Raw genomic sequence first — 15,597 nt, forward strand, 5'->3', positions numbered from 1 at the left:
AGGCCTATTACAAACTACGCCCCTGAGGGAAGCTTATAACTAGTCTACGCGGGGCGCCTAAGTTTGATAGTAGTGTGTCGACTTTATACGCCTCTAGCCAAAACTACTGTTTTTCGTATCCACTCGAACTTGTCAGGACTCTGGGAACAATCTGGGTAAGGCTTTGATGAGATTGTAAACTGGACTATGGACTAATATTTGGTAGAAGAAAGACACATGCTTCTCGCTCCGCTTTAGGGCTTCCGTCCCCAGACAAAGTAGACGGGCAGGTAGAGATGGATGTCGGGATTTTTGAGATCTGTGCGAACCATTGGCATGAAGACGTTGATCTCAATGGCGGACCAGCCGAGACCACGTGACAGCAGGCCCGGTGTGTACGAGTCGATGACCTGCAGCTCCTGGTATGACTGCGCCCTGCCGATTTCCTTGAGCTTGGGGTCTTTCGGCCAGGCGCCTATAGGGAGCTACACAATGCGGCAGGTTAACGAAAGGTCAGCCTGCCCTTTTTGCTTTGTAAATCCATGCGGCTTTACTTACCTTGCGAACCTCCTGCTTCACATCAACAAAACCGGCCTCGATGAACTTTTCCTTCCAGTGGATGGGCGTGTCAAAGGGCTTGCCAAACTTGGCGGCGCCGTCGACCATGAGCTGCATCCATTTGTTCGCGTTGAGGGCCTTCTTCGCCGTGTCGTCGTCGGACAGAAACTCCGGGTTGACGCCCTGCATCTCAAAGTAGCCGCCAGGCTTGAGATTCTCAAAGACGCGGCGGAACAAGGCCCGGTCGTCGGCGATGCAGGCCTCCAGCTCGCGACCAAAGACAAAGTCAAACGGACGGCCATAGAGCCAGTCGGACTCAAAGTCTTCGATCTCAAAGATGCAATTAGGCGGGACCCTAGCGCCCTGTTAGGCCTTTGTGTGCCAGCTAGGGCATTACTTATGCAATCGGCCACTCCTTACCAGTTCGGCTGGATAGGACTCAGATCCGTGCCCAGCACTTCGGCCTCTGGATGCTCACTGCAGAGCGAATGAAAGAAGCTAGCGTCAGTCTTCGGACAGCAAATAAATGATTAGAAAAAGCATTGCACGCACTCGGCAAAGTCCATGGCCCAGATGCCAGTTCCAGTGCCCATGTCGAGCACGCGGCCGACCTGGTCCTTCAGAGGCGACAAGTACAGCTTTCCTCCGAGTATGAGCCGGTAGATGTGGTGGACTAGATCCATACGGCCCTGCTCTTCCTCGTCGTTGGGCTACGCCGATGTCAGTCTTGGTCTTCGGTCTCTACTCCTCTGACAGCCACCAGACACATACCACAAAGTAGCTGCCCTCGCGAAATGCATGATAGCGACGGCCGTTCTAGGCAGTCAGCAGCAACACTCGACGAAGAGACCTCGGTCACAGGGATCAAACCTCGTATCTGTATTGGACGACTCAGGTTAGTTGCTGTCGCTCTGAACGGACTGGTTGCATGGCCGGACTTGCTTGTAGTTGTAGATGCTAGAGCTCAGCGAGGTTATATAGCTTGCACTATAATCGAGCAAGAAGTGGCAGAATTGTCAGTAGCCTGCCTTTCCCGGCACCGCTGCCATCTCCGGCCAAAACGTACGAATTTAGGGAGGCACCGTCGTCAAAACCCTCCTGGACTCACCGCCAGTCAGCATGTGCACAGGATCGAATCAAATCCACAGAGAGGGGTCTTACATCGTCAGCCTGCAGAGGATTCTCTGTCAGGAATGCACGCGGCTCTGGTACCGCGCTTGATTGCTCCGTCATATTTCCCTATTTTCTGTCAAATATGAGCGGGGGCCAAAAACAAGAAAGCACAACGACAAAACGGCGACAGTTTGTTGCCGAGTTTAAAGCCCCTCTAACCCCACTTCATTTCGGCCGACATTTGACTAGCTGGCAGACCTTTCCTGTTTAGTTCGGTCTAGCAAGATCACGACAGAAGTTTGCCCCTATCACCAGTCCCCTTCTTTTCCGTGGTGCTCTCGGGATTTCATGAACAGCCTACGGAGTGCGGAGTACGAGACAGATTAATTCGTGTCTTGGTGATCGGCAGGTCGTGCTAGCTGTTGAACTCCGTACGGATTGCCCCATGAGTGCTGACTGGTGATGTTAAAGGAAGCATCTGTCATATGGCTTGAATGTATTGAAATGAACTGAAGAATGGTCTACTTGCTAATCTGGGTGTAAAGGCCTCTGATGATCAATAAGATATCTGATACCAGTCAGAGCTGGAACTATTCGGTGATCACAACTATTCGGGATGCTTTGTGCTCCGGTGCGAGCTGACTAAGTCATCATGCAGATAGACTCCACTGTTATCTCAACAAGCAACATACGTGGGATCAGCTAATACACCGTACGGAGTACAGCTAAGAAACCCTGCGCCCAGGAGACGGCCTCTGCTCAAGCAAACGAGCATGCCGGCGAGGCGTTGAACCCCCCAAAAACATAGCTGGATAAGTATCAGAATAGGAAGACCCTAACCTGTACAGAGAATGTGCTTTGTTGTAACTTTCGACAGGCCCAGTCTCAGCTTCTGCTTGAATTTTGGTAGAGATTTAGATCACCAAGCAGCGATTTGAAAAAGGGGTTTTGCTAGAATATATTTAGAGGCGCAGATAATGCAAAAAGGCGGTAAGATTAGAAGGGAGAGGGATCTGTTACGGCTAAGAAAGGCTTTGACTAGCTGGGAAAAACAAATCTGAATGCAGACATCTTGTACCGTATATAGTGCGAATAGAACAGAACGTCTTGGAAAAACAGGAACCCCCGATCTAACTACTTTTTTATTGGAAGCTAGCTATAATGCCAACATACGTTGACTCGTTTATCATAGAAAGACTTCGATAGAAGTGTACCTTTTATCCTTGCATAATATACATTTTTCTATCAAGCGGCCTCATTGGGAGGAGAAGCACATGCCTGCAATGATTTACAAAAATGTAAGATCTAGGCCGGAGATGATCACCCCGCTGATCATCCCGTGGCCTTATTCACCGATTCCGAAGTCAGAATAAATCGATCACCGCTTCTACCCAGTATATCAACAATTATATATATACAACAATTCTCTATAAAGCTAAAGGTACTCCCCGGCCTTCCCTTAACTAAGACATCTATCCATCTAGCAAAATGGCAGACGCCCGAGCCAACCTAGAGAACCAGGCCATCCTGACCAAGATTGATAATATCCGAGAGACGAATGTCGGCGCAATTATCCCACTGCCTCATGTATAGTACTATACCTACACGAATCCACTCACCATACACAACTAATACTGAAACCGTAGAATAATATGGTAGGTGACCAATTGCCTGGAAATAGCTCCGTCTTCGAAAGCTTGACTGGGCTTTCGTTTCCTCGCGCTGCCGGCCTATGTACGCAGTACGCTACTCAGATCACCTAGCCCGAGAGACGCAAGAACGTATCTCCATCTCCATTATTTCGCGACCAGATGCAGGCGATACTCTCAAAGAGAGCCTTTTGGCGTTCCGCAGGCAGATAGATGGGGAGATGCAAGATGAAAACCTTGCCAAGATCTTTCAGGAAATGTGTCATGTACCAATCTGAGTAGCACTAATGCGATGTGGCAGGCAAGTAAGACTATGGGGATTCGGACGGACATAGATTCCAAGACTGAAGGCCTCTCAGCCTTTAGTGAGGATATAGTGAAGATAGAAATCAGTGGAATTAACGTAAGTGCAGCACTACTCGGTCGTACTGTATTTTGTCTCCTAACTTGTTCGCAGCAAATCCACCTTATTGTGATCGATGTTCCTGGAAACTCATTGCAATCTGCTCAGACTCAGCAGTTAGGGACCAGATCTGGGACAGCATCCTCCGCGATGAGCTGTGTAACAAGTACAAGTGTGCTATCGAACGTGCACACTTTATCCTTGACATCGAACGCTGTGGCCTGCCCGTCACATTCAATCATTATTTCAGCCCGGACTTGCAGAAAAAGCGCGGTGGTCGCATAGTTGAGTCCCTTCAAGACTACGCGTGCAAACGTTGTAGTGGAAGGAACAATATTTCTTTATAGGCCGGATCGGCAAGCATGTTGTCGACATAGACAATGTGCAGCAAGTGTGTGAATATATCCTAGACACTGTCGAGAGCTACTTTAAGATAGCTCAGAAGCGCTTTGTCAACACGATTTGCTAACAAGTTATTTATTGCAATCTTCTTATAGGTCCTAAGAGCCCACTGAAAATGCCATGTGCCGACCGGCTCTTGGAACTAAGTGCTGAAAAGCTGAACATGATTGCAGGGGAGGGCACAATTTCGAGAAACCGGCGCCGGGTTCTGATGCGGGAGGTGGAAAGCCTGAACAGGGCCGTCCAGGTGCTGCGAACTTGAGTCTATCTAAATTTGTCGACAACGGAGGAGAAGGAGAAGAGATGACACTACCCACCATGCCGAAATATCTTTATATTTAGCTATCATCTTAGTGTGTATGTCACTTTCGTCCGCTATCAGCCCTTCCATCGTTCCCAGAACTCAAATACAGGAGGGTAGGCCTTGTATGCGGATTCGTTGTAGCGTTAGCCTACACTTAAGTATTCATCAAGTTGTAGGTGGACTAGAGGGATATGGCTTCATCCACGGAAGATAGCTCCAGATCTCAGCCGTCTGCCCCGTACATACGAGTCATAGCTGTGACGGATGTGGCCGGGTCGCCCAGTTTGTTTTTGGGTGGAGCTCCCTATTTTCAGGTTCCTATCTTCCGAGCAGCTTCTTGGAAGCTTTCTGACAGCTTCCTATCTTCCGAAGCCTTTCCTATTTTGGACTGTCTGCCTAAAGCCATCCTACACCAATCTCGTACCTGCAAGCTCAGTAGTATATGTATTTTGTCTGATTAGGGACTCTGCTGGACACTTTTTAAACCACCTCTATATACCGAAACGGGCGAATTCTCAAACTGCTTGTCCCTGTTAACCCCAGCCTCACCCCCGAGTACGTCAATCGTTACGCCGTTGAATATGCAGTGCTATGGTTCGAGTTGGCTGATAACCTTGTCTTGCTTCAGGCTGTTGATCTCGACACCACGCTACTCACCTGCTGCTCCAAATGACGAGGGCACGTATGCCTTGTATACTGTCTCAACATATTCCATTGAAACCGGAGCTGACTTGACTAAATCAAGGTGTTGGACGTGAGAACCGGCCATAGCACGCTATTTTCGGACAGCGACCAAGTTGAGGCACCGCAATGGTTGGTCGCTAGAAAGGTCCTCTAGTTGCAACGTGTCGCCAGCCGGGATCAGACCAATATTTGGATTGGCACCGCCGGGGAGGACGACAAAAAGGGTGCCTCGTGTCGACTGATATTTGCAAGCTGGTGCCAACGCTGACTTTCAAGGGCATATGTCGCTGAGTCGATTGCATCTGCCTCCGTGGCAAATGTAAAGACCAAAATACTCCCCGATGGCTCAGCTGCGCTGGCATTCACTGCTCTTGCAAACTCTGACGGCACTATGTTTGATTCTGCAACTGACGTTAAGCCATCCTCGTCAGCCAGAGAGTACGATACTCCCTTCGTTTGCTACTACGACAAGTACTACATGCTACAGCGCAGCACGCTTTGGCTGAGAGACACAAACTGTCTGCACGCCAGCCGATCAACTCGCCGAAGGGGACTGGTATTGAGTTCCCCTCCATTCTTCAGAATCCATTCATTCTTGGCGGTTCCTACGATATCTCTACCACAGGCATCCTCCTGACAGCCCCAAACCTACGAGAGCCTATTCGAGATATGGCCGATGATTTGTACTGTCTTTCGGTCCCGAGCTTCAACGAACCAGCTGCTTCACGCTGGCGTCGCATCCGGGTTCCTGGTTGGGCGGGTTCATCGTCGTCTGTGTACTTCTCGCCGGACGGCAATGCTGCCGCGTTTTTCAAGCGAGAGGACAGCCGAGACGGTGTCTGGAATACCTTCTTCATCATAAGATCGATCAGTGAGCTGGAAGAGCCGATCAAAGTCACACTCTTCGCAGACGCGAGCCAAGCAGAAGTCTGGGATGTTTGTCCGAGTTCCTTCATTTGGTCAAACGACTCGAGTACGCTCTATTTCACGGCAGATCATGATGCACGCATCCGTCTCTATTCGATCCCACTGAATCTTTCGGAAACGACGAAATCGATCCGTGCTGTTCCGACCCTCTTGAGCCGAGATGGTTCAGTCTCAAGCATTTATTGTCTGGGAAAAGCCGCGACAGATACGCATCTTTTATTAACAAGAGCACAATGCTGGATAGCAGCATCTTCGTCCTTATGGACCCAAGCACAAAGCAGCTCCATCCCCTTTTCAGCGCCACCAAGGGCGGTGCGACTCTCGGACTGCGTTCTTCTCAGCTGTCTGATCTGCCGCTTTATGCAGAGCAAGAGTACGTCGTGGTTGCGGTGAATCCGACGGGATCCACCGGTTTCGGCAAGGCCTTCACAGACGACATACAGGGTGCCTGGGGCGGCCGTCCGTATGGCGATGTTGTGAACTGCTTCGAGCATGTAAAGAGGACGATGCCTTATGCCGACTTGTCTCGTGCCGCAGCCATCGGTGCAAGCTATGGCGGCTACCTGATCAATTGGATAGCAGGACAACCACTTGCCAAGGAGTTTCGCGCGCTCGTTTGTCACGACGGAGTAATCAGTGGCTATGGCATGTTTGGATCCAATATTGGCTGCGATGTTGCCAAGACCATGCGTTGCATGCCATGGGAGGTCTAGGAGATTTGGGATCGCAATGATCCAACACGCTTTACACAGAACTGGTCAACACCTTACTCATCATTCATAGTAGCTGTGACTACCGGTGTCCAATCCCTGATGGACTTGCTGCCCACAACGTCTGCCAGCTGAAGGGCATCCCTTCGAGATTTCTCAAATTTCCCTGATGAGGGCCATATCGTGGTCAAGCCGGCCAACTCCCTCCACTGGTACAGAACAGTCATTGTATGGATTAATAAGTTCACAGACACTCACGGCAGCAAACTGGCGCCTCCGGTGACTGAGCCGCTGGCTATCGAATAATGCGATTCACCAAAGAAAAATGTTCATTGGTATCGCCTTAAAGTGTACATACAGATGCGATCGTATGTATCTAGACGATAGATGTAGTAGAAACGAATTAAAAGGCAACACTTTTTTTTTATCAAGAAACAGGCCAGGTCATTAGTGCGATACACGTAAGCCCAGGAACAGGCAGCCGGCTGGCAGAACGAGGCTCAGTGGCGGAAACCCGACTGGGACAAAAGCAATTACAGACGCTGACCAAAATGACAATAGCAGCGCTCTGGTTGGTGGGCAGTGGTAATCATGCAGCACCTTATTGGGCAGAGATTATCGGCAAAACTATCTGCAGCCAATCCCAGGGCGGACGATGACCACTTTGCCTGGCTAGAATCATGACAAAGATGAATAATGGCCTGTTCCGGACTGGGACCTGGTCGTGTGGTCGAACGTCCCAGAAAAACCCAGCATGATTGCCCAGCATTTTGTCACAGCATAAATAGAGCTCTCGTCCCTTTCTCTGGAGACTACTTTTCGTTCAGTTCACATCCAGCACCAGCATCTTTGGCCAAGACTGCAATCTAACTTCCTCTTCTCACACGATTAAACTCTCCTAATTAGGAAATTATTCTGCTTGACTTCAGCCTCGCTTCACCCACCACAACCACACCCACTCTTCCCAATGGCTCCTTCTACATGCTGCGGCAAGGGCGGTTCTGAGTGCATCTGTGGTACGTTTACACTCTTCCCTCTGACAACACCTCTCCTCCCTCTCTTCTCCCGCTGACCCGTACAATAGCCCAGAAGGCGACCTGCTCTTGCGGCAAGCGCTCCGCGCTCCAGTGCGACTGCAGCAAGGCTGCATCAGAGAACTCGACGGCAGGCGACCGCTGCAGCTGCGGCCAGCGGCCTGCTGGCGCCTGCACGTGCGAGACCAGCGCCGGCGCTTCGTCCAACGAGACCGACTTCACGACGCGCAAGTAAAGGGGTTCCGGCTCATGTCCGGAGGACAAGCCGTAACTTTTGCACTTTTCATCTTCATCGACAAACGCCGGTTTATGCATTTTGTATCTTGGGAGTCAATGGGCCTGCAGTAGTATTGCATCGTCTGGGGCAAAAAACAAATGGGGAATACCATCGGGATCGGAACAGGGAAGAGATTATCTGACAGGGGAGAAGCTTCATGCACCTCTTATCAATACGGAACAGTTCACAAAAACAGAATACGTCTTGCAGCGTTGTGCCATTCGGTCGTAGCTGTCACAGTGCCATAGTTTTTTATTATCCTGCAAGTACTAACAGTCTTTTTGATATCCGTTCCACGGATCAAATTTCCCAAGCTATTAAAGTAGAATAAAACGAGTGACAATCACAATCCGAATCTATGCCATACTTTTTGCTCCCCCATCTGGTGGCAGAGATGCGACCACACAGCACAACCGACAAAAGAAAGATAAAAGCCGGGTGACCGACAGGGCATCACTATACCGGCGGGCCGCTGCTGCCGGCCTCTTGAGCACTCAGGCCAGCGCTGGCAGCGCTCTCGCCGACCTGCAGCTCGTCCTCAGGCACACCAACGCCAACGCTGCCAGCCACGCTGCCGGTCATGCTCAGCATGCTGGTGACCCGCTCCCGGACGCTCTCGCGCCGGCCTGCGATACCGGCGCCGCCCACCAGCGGTCCGGGAAAGCCTGCCGGCAGGACGGATGCTGATCCAGTGGGCTGGCCGACCACCGACCCAGACGGCATGGCGCTCAGGCTGCCCGTGGTGCTGACGCTCTCGCTTCGTCCGCGGCTGATCTCGCTGGAGTGGCGCTCGTGTCGTCCCCGTGGCTGGTGATGGTGGTGCTGTGGTTGTGGTGGCTGTAGCGGCTGTTGCTGTTGTTGTTGTGGCTGCTGCAGCTGAGAGGAAGCAACCGTAGCAGAGGCCGACGAGGCTGGTGTTCCTGCCACACTTGCAGCAGCTGCTGCGGTACGCTCCAGCTCCCGGATGCGGCGCTTGAGGGCCTCGTTCTCGCGCTTCACGTTCTCCAGTTCGGCCCGGTAAAAGGCCGTTTCTTCGTAGCGGGCAGTCCCAGGCACGATGGACGGTGACAGGTCATTGGACGACGGCGTAGCCCCACGGATGCCGTGGGCCACCTGCTGGTGCGAGTACGAGTGAGTGTGAATGTGCTGATGGGGGTGCTGGTGCGGGTGCTGGTGCTGGTGGAAGTTTCCGGCCATGAGCGGGTCGTTGAGGTACGAGTGGCTGTAAGACTGCGACAGCGACGGGGGTCCGGGCGAGTTGGTGTGACTGCGGCGCGAGGCAGCGCTGTTCTGGCGGCTCAGGCCAGGGGCAGCGGCCGGACGGATGGGCACCGGAGCGGCCGGACGAATGGGAGCCGGCGAGGTGATGGCCACGACAGACGGCGTGCTGCCAGCAGCAGCGGTCTGACTGCGGGTGCTGGTGTTGGAGTAGGTGCGGCTATGGCGGCCGGCAGAAGAGGGGATGGAGAAGCCGGTGGTGCCAGAGAGCAGCGAGTGAGCGTCCTGGACGGGAGCTGACGAGGGGATCGATGCATCCGAGACGGCGCCGTTAGACGTGGACGAGGCGTTGGACACGACTGAGGCGTTTTGAGCGCGCAGCAGCGTCAGCTCGCGCGTCAGCCGGTTAACCACAGCCTCCTGCTCCTTCTCGAGCTGCATGTGCAGCTCTGCCGCCGTCAGCGGCCGGGGGAGACGAAGAGGGCCCGGACCTGGGCCGACTCCAGGTCCATCAGCCGGAGGACTGGCCAAGATGAATGTTGCCGGCGGCGGAAAGTAGGGCGAAGGCAGGGCGGCCGTTTGGGCGGTGCCCTGGCTGACGGCCATCTGGTTCGATGGGAAGACGTGCATGGACGATGGCGAGGCCGGCAGCGGCGGTGGAGGCATGTGTCCCTGGTTTGTCGTCGAGGAGGAGGGTATCATGGTCGAAGAGGTCGGCTGTCGGCTGGTGGCGAGCACGCGAGGCGACGGCGGAACCGAGTTGAGATCAGGCATCTCGGACGATGGATGCGGGTCACGTGCTGTGGGAGCGAGAGATTAGGAGTGAAACGAGTGTGAGGCGAGGATGAGAGCGATCCTGTCAGAGGCCTGATGTCGTTCTTCAGCCAACGATGGAGAATAAAGGAGAGAGGGACCACGGGAGTGCAGACCGCAACGAGACTGCATCTCCGAGCTGCATACGGATGAAACACCAGTGCTCGGATGCGCGTCGAGTGAATGTTGATGCTGTCTGTGTCCGCGGGCAGCCAGAGAATGGACGAATGGATTCGTTGGTAAACCGGTGCTACTGTGTGTGAAGCCTGGAACATGGCTTCGCCAGATCGATAGGCCCCACTATTTACAGGGGCACAGTGGTGAGTGTTAGTAACAGATGTGTACTGTGTTCGCACTGTACCATCTTGATTGGACAAAGGATGGCAGAGATGGAACAGATGATGCAATGGTTGGCCATGACGAAACATTCAAGGAAGCTGGTCGTACATGTAGTCATATATAAGAGCTTGGTTTGGAGTTTGAGTCTCCAACAATAGCTTCAACTGAAACAAGTCCGCGAAACGCAAAGTAATATAATACAAGCAGAGCAGACAAGATGCCTGAAGGCCGCAACTCGCCCGAGCCCGAGCGCCAAACCGGCGCACAGGTGCACGACGTGATGGGATCCGGCCAGACTTCGTCGGATCATGACGCGAACAAGCATTCGGAACAGTCTGGCAGCAGCACCGGAGTGGAGGCAAGTCAAACGGGAGAAAGGCGCCGAAAAAGAAAGCAAGGCAAGAGAGCTAACTCGGCTCGCATGTAGAACCTGACATCTAACCCAAAGGGTCCGTTGGAGGACGTGGTGAAGGAGAAGTTTGACGGGAAACTGCGCGAGTAGACGAGATACGGAGTACAGGAAGAGCAAATGAACAAGATTAGCTCCCAGTGACGCTCAACTGGGCCCACGGTCCAAGTAGCCAGTTGAAAGTGCGACCTTGTCGACAGGAGGCGCCATGCAGAGCTCCAAAGTAGAGAAACTCCCTGCCGCTTAGTGGACGGCCCTGTGGGCTGCACGCGTCATGACGCCGGCTGCACAGCCACTGCAGCCCGCCTGATACTAACTGCTGGCGACACGTCTCAGGACCCGCTTTCGCTCGGGGAGGATGACGTTGTTCTCTGCCCCTCCATCGCTCTTGCCGCAAGCTTGCATGTGTAAGGGCCTGGCCGCTTGCCCGTTTTGGCGCGTACATATTACGTGCCCCCGTTGCTTTAAAAACTGTCCTCTTATGTGGTCTGGTCGTCTTTCTGTCCTCTGTCCCTCAGTCTCCCCCGTCTTTCTGTCCCCTTTCTCTTCTTTCCATCCAGCCAAACGACCGTCATCATGTCGAGCCCCACCACCGTCACCGTCACGAACATTGCTCCTGCGACTGGCGACAAGGAGGTCCAGGACTTTTTCAGCTTCTGGTGCGTGCTTAAGAGATCCAACTCTTTTCCCCTTTCCGCTTCATTTCTGACCTGTCTAGTGGCAAGATCGTCGACATCCAAGTCTCGGCCGAGGGCGAGACCAAGTCGGCCACGGTGCAGTTCGAGAAGGACACGGCCGCCAAGACGGCGCTGCTCCTGAACAACACGCAGCTGGGCCCCAACCACATCGGTGTGGCGGGCACGGCCAAGCCCGAGGAGCCGGCAACCCAGGGCGATGCCTCGGTCGAGCAGCACAGCGGCGAGCTCACGCAGGAGGAGAAGCCGCGGGCGCGCATCTTTGCCGAGTACCTGGCCCATGGCTACGTCATCGGCGACGCCGCCCTCGAGCGCGCCATCGATCTGGACCACCGCCACAACGTGACTTCGCGCTTTGTCAGCAAGTTGAACGACCTCAACAGCAAGTACCACGCCACCGAGCGCGCCAAGACGGCCGACCAGTCGTACAACCTCACCCAGCGGGCCAACACCCTGCTCACCGGCCTCGGCTCCTACTTTGAAAAGGCTTCCAACTCGCCGACCGGCAAGCGTGTCGTCGACTTTTATACCCTCACCCAGCGCCAGGCCAAGGATGTCCACGAGGAGGCCCGCCGTCTCGCCGAGATCAAGAAGCAAGAGCACGGCGGCAGCGCCTACAAGGCTGCCGGCCTCGAAAAGCTCTTCGGCGACGAGAAAAAGTTTGCCGCTCCACCAACCACCAGCACCTCGTCCGCTGCTCCGGTCACCTCAGAGGCTCCGGTCCCGGCTGCCACCACTGCCAGCACCGGCGCTCCCGTACCGAGCAGTGCGCCCAAGTTCGACCCCCCGCCGACGGCCCCGACCTCGTAAGCGTGTCCGTCTGTCTGTCTGTTCTCTCTTCTCTCTTGTTCCGCGGCTGCACATTGTTATTGCTTGCGATGGACTCCTGTGTGAAAATGGGCCAAAGCGAGACCGGCTGGTGCGATTGACTTTGGCTTGCTTTGCCTTTGAAATTGTGCTCTATATAGCTAGCATTATTGTGGTATAATGAACCAATGGGGATTTCCGTTTTCAACGCTCTTGTCGGTGACGACATGCATGACCAAGTCCCTCTAGTCAAACGTAATCTTCTTGCCCGTAAATGTTGCCGTCTGTGCCTTTTCCTTGGCCGCCTTGGCCGCCTCCCAGCTGGGATGCAGTGGGCCGGCATCGTCTTTGCTCCTCTTGGTCTCTTTTCTGGATCCAGTCGCAGCCGCAGCTGCAGTCATGTCGCCGGTCTTTTTGGCACCACCGCCGCCTCCAGTCTGTCTGCCCAGCTTGCGCCGCAGCCAGCGAGGCCCTTCATCTGCGCCGACAGCACCGCGTTTAGCGTCCCACCCCGTCTTAGCGCTGCCAGCTTGAGCTTGCCCGGCCTCCTTGACGTGCCGTGCCTGCTCTTTGTACTTCTTTTCCCAGATTGCCTGTCGCGCACGCTGGCCGCGCCGATTTTTGCGCTGCGCCAGCATCCGCGTGGCGGCCGCGTCATCGTCGTCCCGGCGGCCGCCGTCGCTCGAGCCGCCATCTGAGACGTAGCCGCCCATGAGCGTGGGCAGGAAACGCGAGTCGGCTGCCGCGGCCCGGTTGTCCTTGGCCGGCAGCACAGCAGTGGCGCGGCGCTTGCGTGGCGGCTCGACGGCGTCCTCATCCGAGTCGTCTGTGCCGTCCGAATCCGAATCCGAATCCGAATCCGACTCCAAGTCGTCCTCGTCTGACCCAGATTCGGACGAGGCAACCCCAATCTTCCGGGATGGTCCCTCGTCGACGTAGAAATCCACTCCCTCTTCAATTCCCTCCTCGTCTTCCTCGCTCATCTCAAGGTCCTCCTCGTCTTCTTCGTCTTCTTCGCTCTCGTCTGCCTCGACAGGACCCTCTGCCAGTGCCTTTTTGTACTTGGCCCGCAGCGTCTCCAGGTCCTCATCCTCACTGTCGTCGTCCTCGGATAAACCGCCCAGTCGTGCTTCAAATCTGTCTAATGCCCGCTCTTCTGCATCGGTATCTGGCTCGGCATCGTCCCCCTCTTCTTCTCCACCCTCCTTCTCTTCCTTTTCGGCTTCGGCCTCGTCCTCGCCAGAAACAGAATCGCTCTCATCCTCGTCTGATGTGCCGTCAATAATCTCCAACTCGTCGTCGTCGTCATCCGCCTTTCCAGACTTGATGTTCTTCCGCTCCTCCTTTGTCCATTCCTCTCGCTGATACCGCTCCGGAATCGGCACACACAGCAGCAAGCACACCCCCGTAACAGCCTTTGACACTTTCTCGCGCACATCCGTCCGGTTGTACAGCGCACTTGTGACGTTGTGGACATCGGCCGCATCGCCGCGCTGCTTCTTGTCTGTTGGCAACTCGGCTATGGCCTGGAGATGTGCCGCAAGCGGTCCCGGTGCCTCGACAATGTCCTTGGTCCGCAGCATGCAGTTGGCCAGATGGACCCGGGCCGCCACTTCGAGATCCAGAATCTTTAGCACCTGCATCTCTCGCTGCAGTCGCTCTATCTTTTGAGCGGCTCCGTCGGGACGGTCGCCATCTTTCCCATCAGCTGCCGTGCTGCCACTCTTCCGCTTTGCTTGCTTCTTTTTCCACTTCTCGGACGCCTTCGTTTCGGTTATGATCCGCTTCGCCAGCCGTTGCCGCTCGAAGCTCTTGGCCTTCTTCAGCGCTCGGAGGACATCTTGTAGTCCTCGCTCGAACCGCTTCACGGCAATTTCTGGTCGTGGTACCGGTAGTTTTCGCACCTTCTCTCGCCTCTTTCGCAGCTTCTTCTCCTGTTGCTTCGCCACGGTCAGTTTTCTTTTCGGCATAATTGCGGCTGGTAGTCGGTACAGCAATGGCCTTGCTTCAACAATGAGCTTCTCAAAAAAAAAATTATATCGCGGTGTCGCAGTATCGCGTTATCTCTTATCGCGAGCTCCATATGCGATTATCCGGTCAGAGCTACTGCAGGCACTATACGCGTTGCGGGGAGGACTGAAAGATATTACAAGCGTCGCAAAAGAGCTAGAAACGCGTGACAACGCGTCAAAAGAGGACTATCGCTAACGGGTATCAAAAGTCAACAAGCGATACCTTCGCAGTCGCACAACCGTCTCCCAATACTTTGGCGTCTTTTACTGCACAAAAATTTGCATTGCGTCACAGCCGCACTGTTTCGACCATCAGAGAGCTGTCAGCTGCTCCCGCTGACATACAATTTGGCCTTCATCTTCTCTACTTCGACCTCCGACTCTCGTCTTTCCGCTCTGCGACAGCACTGGCAAATCCGACAAGATGATGGGATCAAGGGTATCCGGCAAGGAGCTGGTCCACCAGCAGCCATCGCGGGACGAGTTCCACCGCCTGTCCGAAGACCAGCGCAACCAGATTACCGAGGCGGTGAGTTTCTCGAAACTTCAGAAGCTCCGGCAAACCGGACGGTTCCAATTCTGACTCATCTGCTTCAGTTTACTGTCTTTGATGCCGACAAGGACGGCCGCATCGACTACCACGAGTTCCGCTTCAGTCTCCGCGCGCTCGGTTTCGACCTACCCAAGCAGGAGACGTTCTCGTATCTGACAAAGTACGCAATACCGCCGACCGCATGGCCGCGCGAAAAGGAATGTGCGCCTATCTGGCGCGAATTCACTCTACCCGTGTTTCAGGGCATTGCCGGAAAGCTGATGGCAGAGCGCGACCCGGATACCGAGTGCCGACGAGCCTACCATCTGTTTGACACCGAGGGCAAAGGCGTGATCACGGTGGAGGACTTGCGGCGGGTGATGAAGGAGATCGGGCAGTCGATGGAGGAGAGCGAACTCGCGGCAATGATTAGGGAATTTGACGCAGACGGCAAGGGGTAAGTTGCCGCGATGCCTTCCTTCTGCTGTCACATCATGCTGACACACTTTTAGAGGTATCAACGAAGAGGAATTTGTCAAGGTCATGATGGCCAAGCGGCAGCTGTGACGGGGACACTGCTCTGTGCTGACCGGAGAGAGCAGGCAGGCCGTCATCGGCTGCAAGAGCGCGAGCAGCCGGATGCTTTGCATTGCCAAGAGAAGGACCCGGCTCATTTCCAATACCAGGCTACTACGCAACATGTTTTTAATCCCTTTTTTGTCTAAAATGCAA

General features: G+C 54.3%; 8 protein-coding genes across 8 annotated transcripts; 5 read left to right on the plus strand and 3 right to left on the minus strand.

The window, feature by feature from the left end:
* Positions 1–233: 233 nt before the first annotated feature.
* CMQ_7613 (methyltransferase type 12) lies at positions 234–1,770 on the minus strand (the record flags this gene model as incomplete). The annotated part of the gene is made up of 8 exons (XM_014314618.1): positions 234–464; positions 538–892; positions 958–1,014; positions 1,090–1,247; positions 1,309–1,353; positions 1,408–1,414; positions 1,604–1,635; positions 1,699–1,770. 8 exons carry the CDS (start codon positions 1,768–1,770, stop codon positions 234–236), a joined length of 957 nt encoding a protein of 318 aa, XP_014170093.1.
* Positions 1,771–6,252: 4,482 nt separating this feature from the next.
* On the plus strand, positions 6,253–6,732 carry CMQ_7444 (oligopeptidase family protein; the record flags this gene model as incomplete). The annotated part of the gene is made up of 1 exon (XM_014314449.1): positions 6,253–6,732. The coding sequence occupies one exon, from the start codon at positions 6,253–6,255 to the stop codon at positions 6,730–6,732; it is 480 nt and encodes a 159-aa protein (XP_014169924.1).
* A 964-nt stretch (positions 6,733–7,696) lies between these two features.
* CMQ_7499 (copper resistance protein) lies at positions 7,697–7,998 on the plus strand (the record flags this gene model as incomplete). Its single annotated transcript, XM_014314504.1, has 2 exons — positions 7,697–7,745; positions 7,814–7,998. 2 exons carry the CDS (start codon positions 7,697–7,699, stop codon positions 7,996–7,998), a joined length of 234 nt encoding a protein of 77 aa, XP_014169979.1.
* A 498-nt stretch (positions 7,999–8,496) lies between these two features.
* Positions 8,497–10,032, minus strand: CMQ_7677 (uncharacterized protein; the record flags this gene model as incomplete). The annotated part of the gene is made up of 1 exon (XM_014314682.1): positions 8,497–10,032. The coding sequence occupies one exon, from the start codon at positions 10,030–10,032 to the stop codon at positions 8,497–8,499; it is 1,536 nt and encodes a 511-aa protein (XP_014170157.1).
* A 595-nt stretch (positions 10,033–10,627) lies between these two features.
* On the plus strand, positions 10,628–10,912 carry CMQ_7636 (uncharacterized protein; the record flags this gene model as incomplete). Its single annotated transcript, XM_014314641.1, has 2 exons — positions 10,628–10,762; positions 10,838–10,912. 2 exons carry the CDS (start codon positions 10,628–10,630, stop codon positions 10,910–10,912), a joined length of 210 nt encoding a protein of 69 aa, XP_014170116.1.
* Positions 10,913–11,395: 483 nt separating this feature from the next.
* CMQ_7686 (actin cytoskeleton protein) lies at positions 11,396–12,324 on the plus strand (the record flags this gene model as incomplete). The annotated part of the gene is made up of 2 exons (XM_014314691.1): positions 11,396–11,478; positions 11,538–12,324. The coding sequence occupies 2 exons, from the start codon at positions 11,396–11,398 to the stop codon at positions 12,322–12,324; spliced, it is 870 nt and encodes a 289-aa protein (XP_014170166.1).
* Positions 12,325–12,566: 242 nt separating this feature from the next.
* On the minus strand, positions 12,567–14,291 carry CMQ_7563 (cellular morphogenesis protein; the record flags this gene model as incomplete). Its single annotated transcript, XM_014314568.1, has 1 exon — positions 12,567–14,291. One exon carries the CDS (start codon positions 14,289–14,291, stop codon positions 12,567–12,569), a length of 1,725 nt encoding a protein of 574 aa, XP_014170043.1.
* Positions 14,292–14,757: 466 nt separating this feature from the next.
* CMQ_7157 (cell division control protein) lies at positions 14,758–15,432 on the plus strand (the record flags this gene model as incomplete). The annotated part of the gene is made up of 3 exons (XM_014314162.1): positions 14,758–14,862; positions 14,931–15,322; positions 15,378–15,432. The coding sequence occupies 3 exons, from the start codon at positions 14,758–14,760 to the stop codon at positions 15,430–15,432; spliced, it is 552 nt and encodes a 183-aa protein (XP_014169637.1).
* Between the last annotated feature and the right edge of the window lie 165 nt (positions 15,433–15,597).

This window comes from Grosmannia clavigera (assembly GCF_000143105.1).
Source record: "Grosmannia clavigera kw1407 unplaced genomic scaffold GCSC_173, whole genome shotgun sequence".
Taxonomy (NCBI): Eukaryota; Fungi; Ascomycota; class Sordariomycetes; order Ophiostomatales; family Ophiostomataceae; genus Leptographium; species Leptographium clavigerum.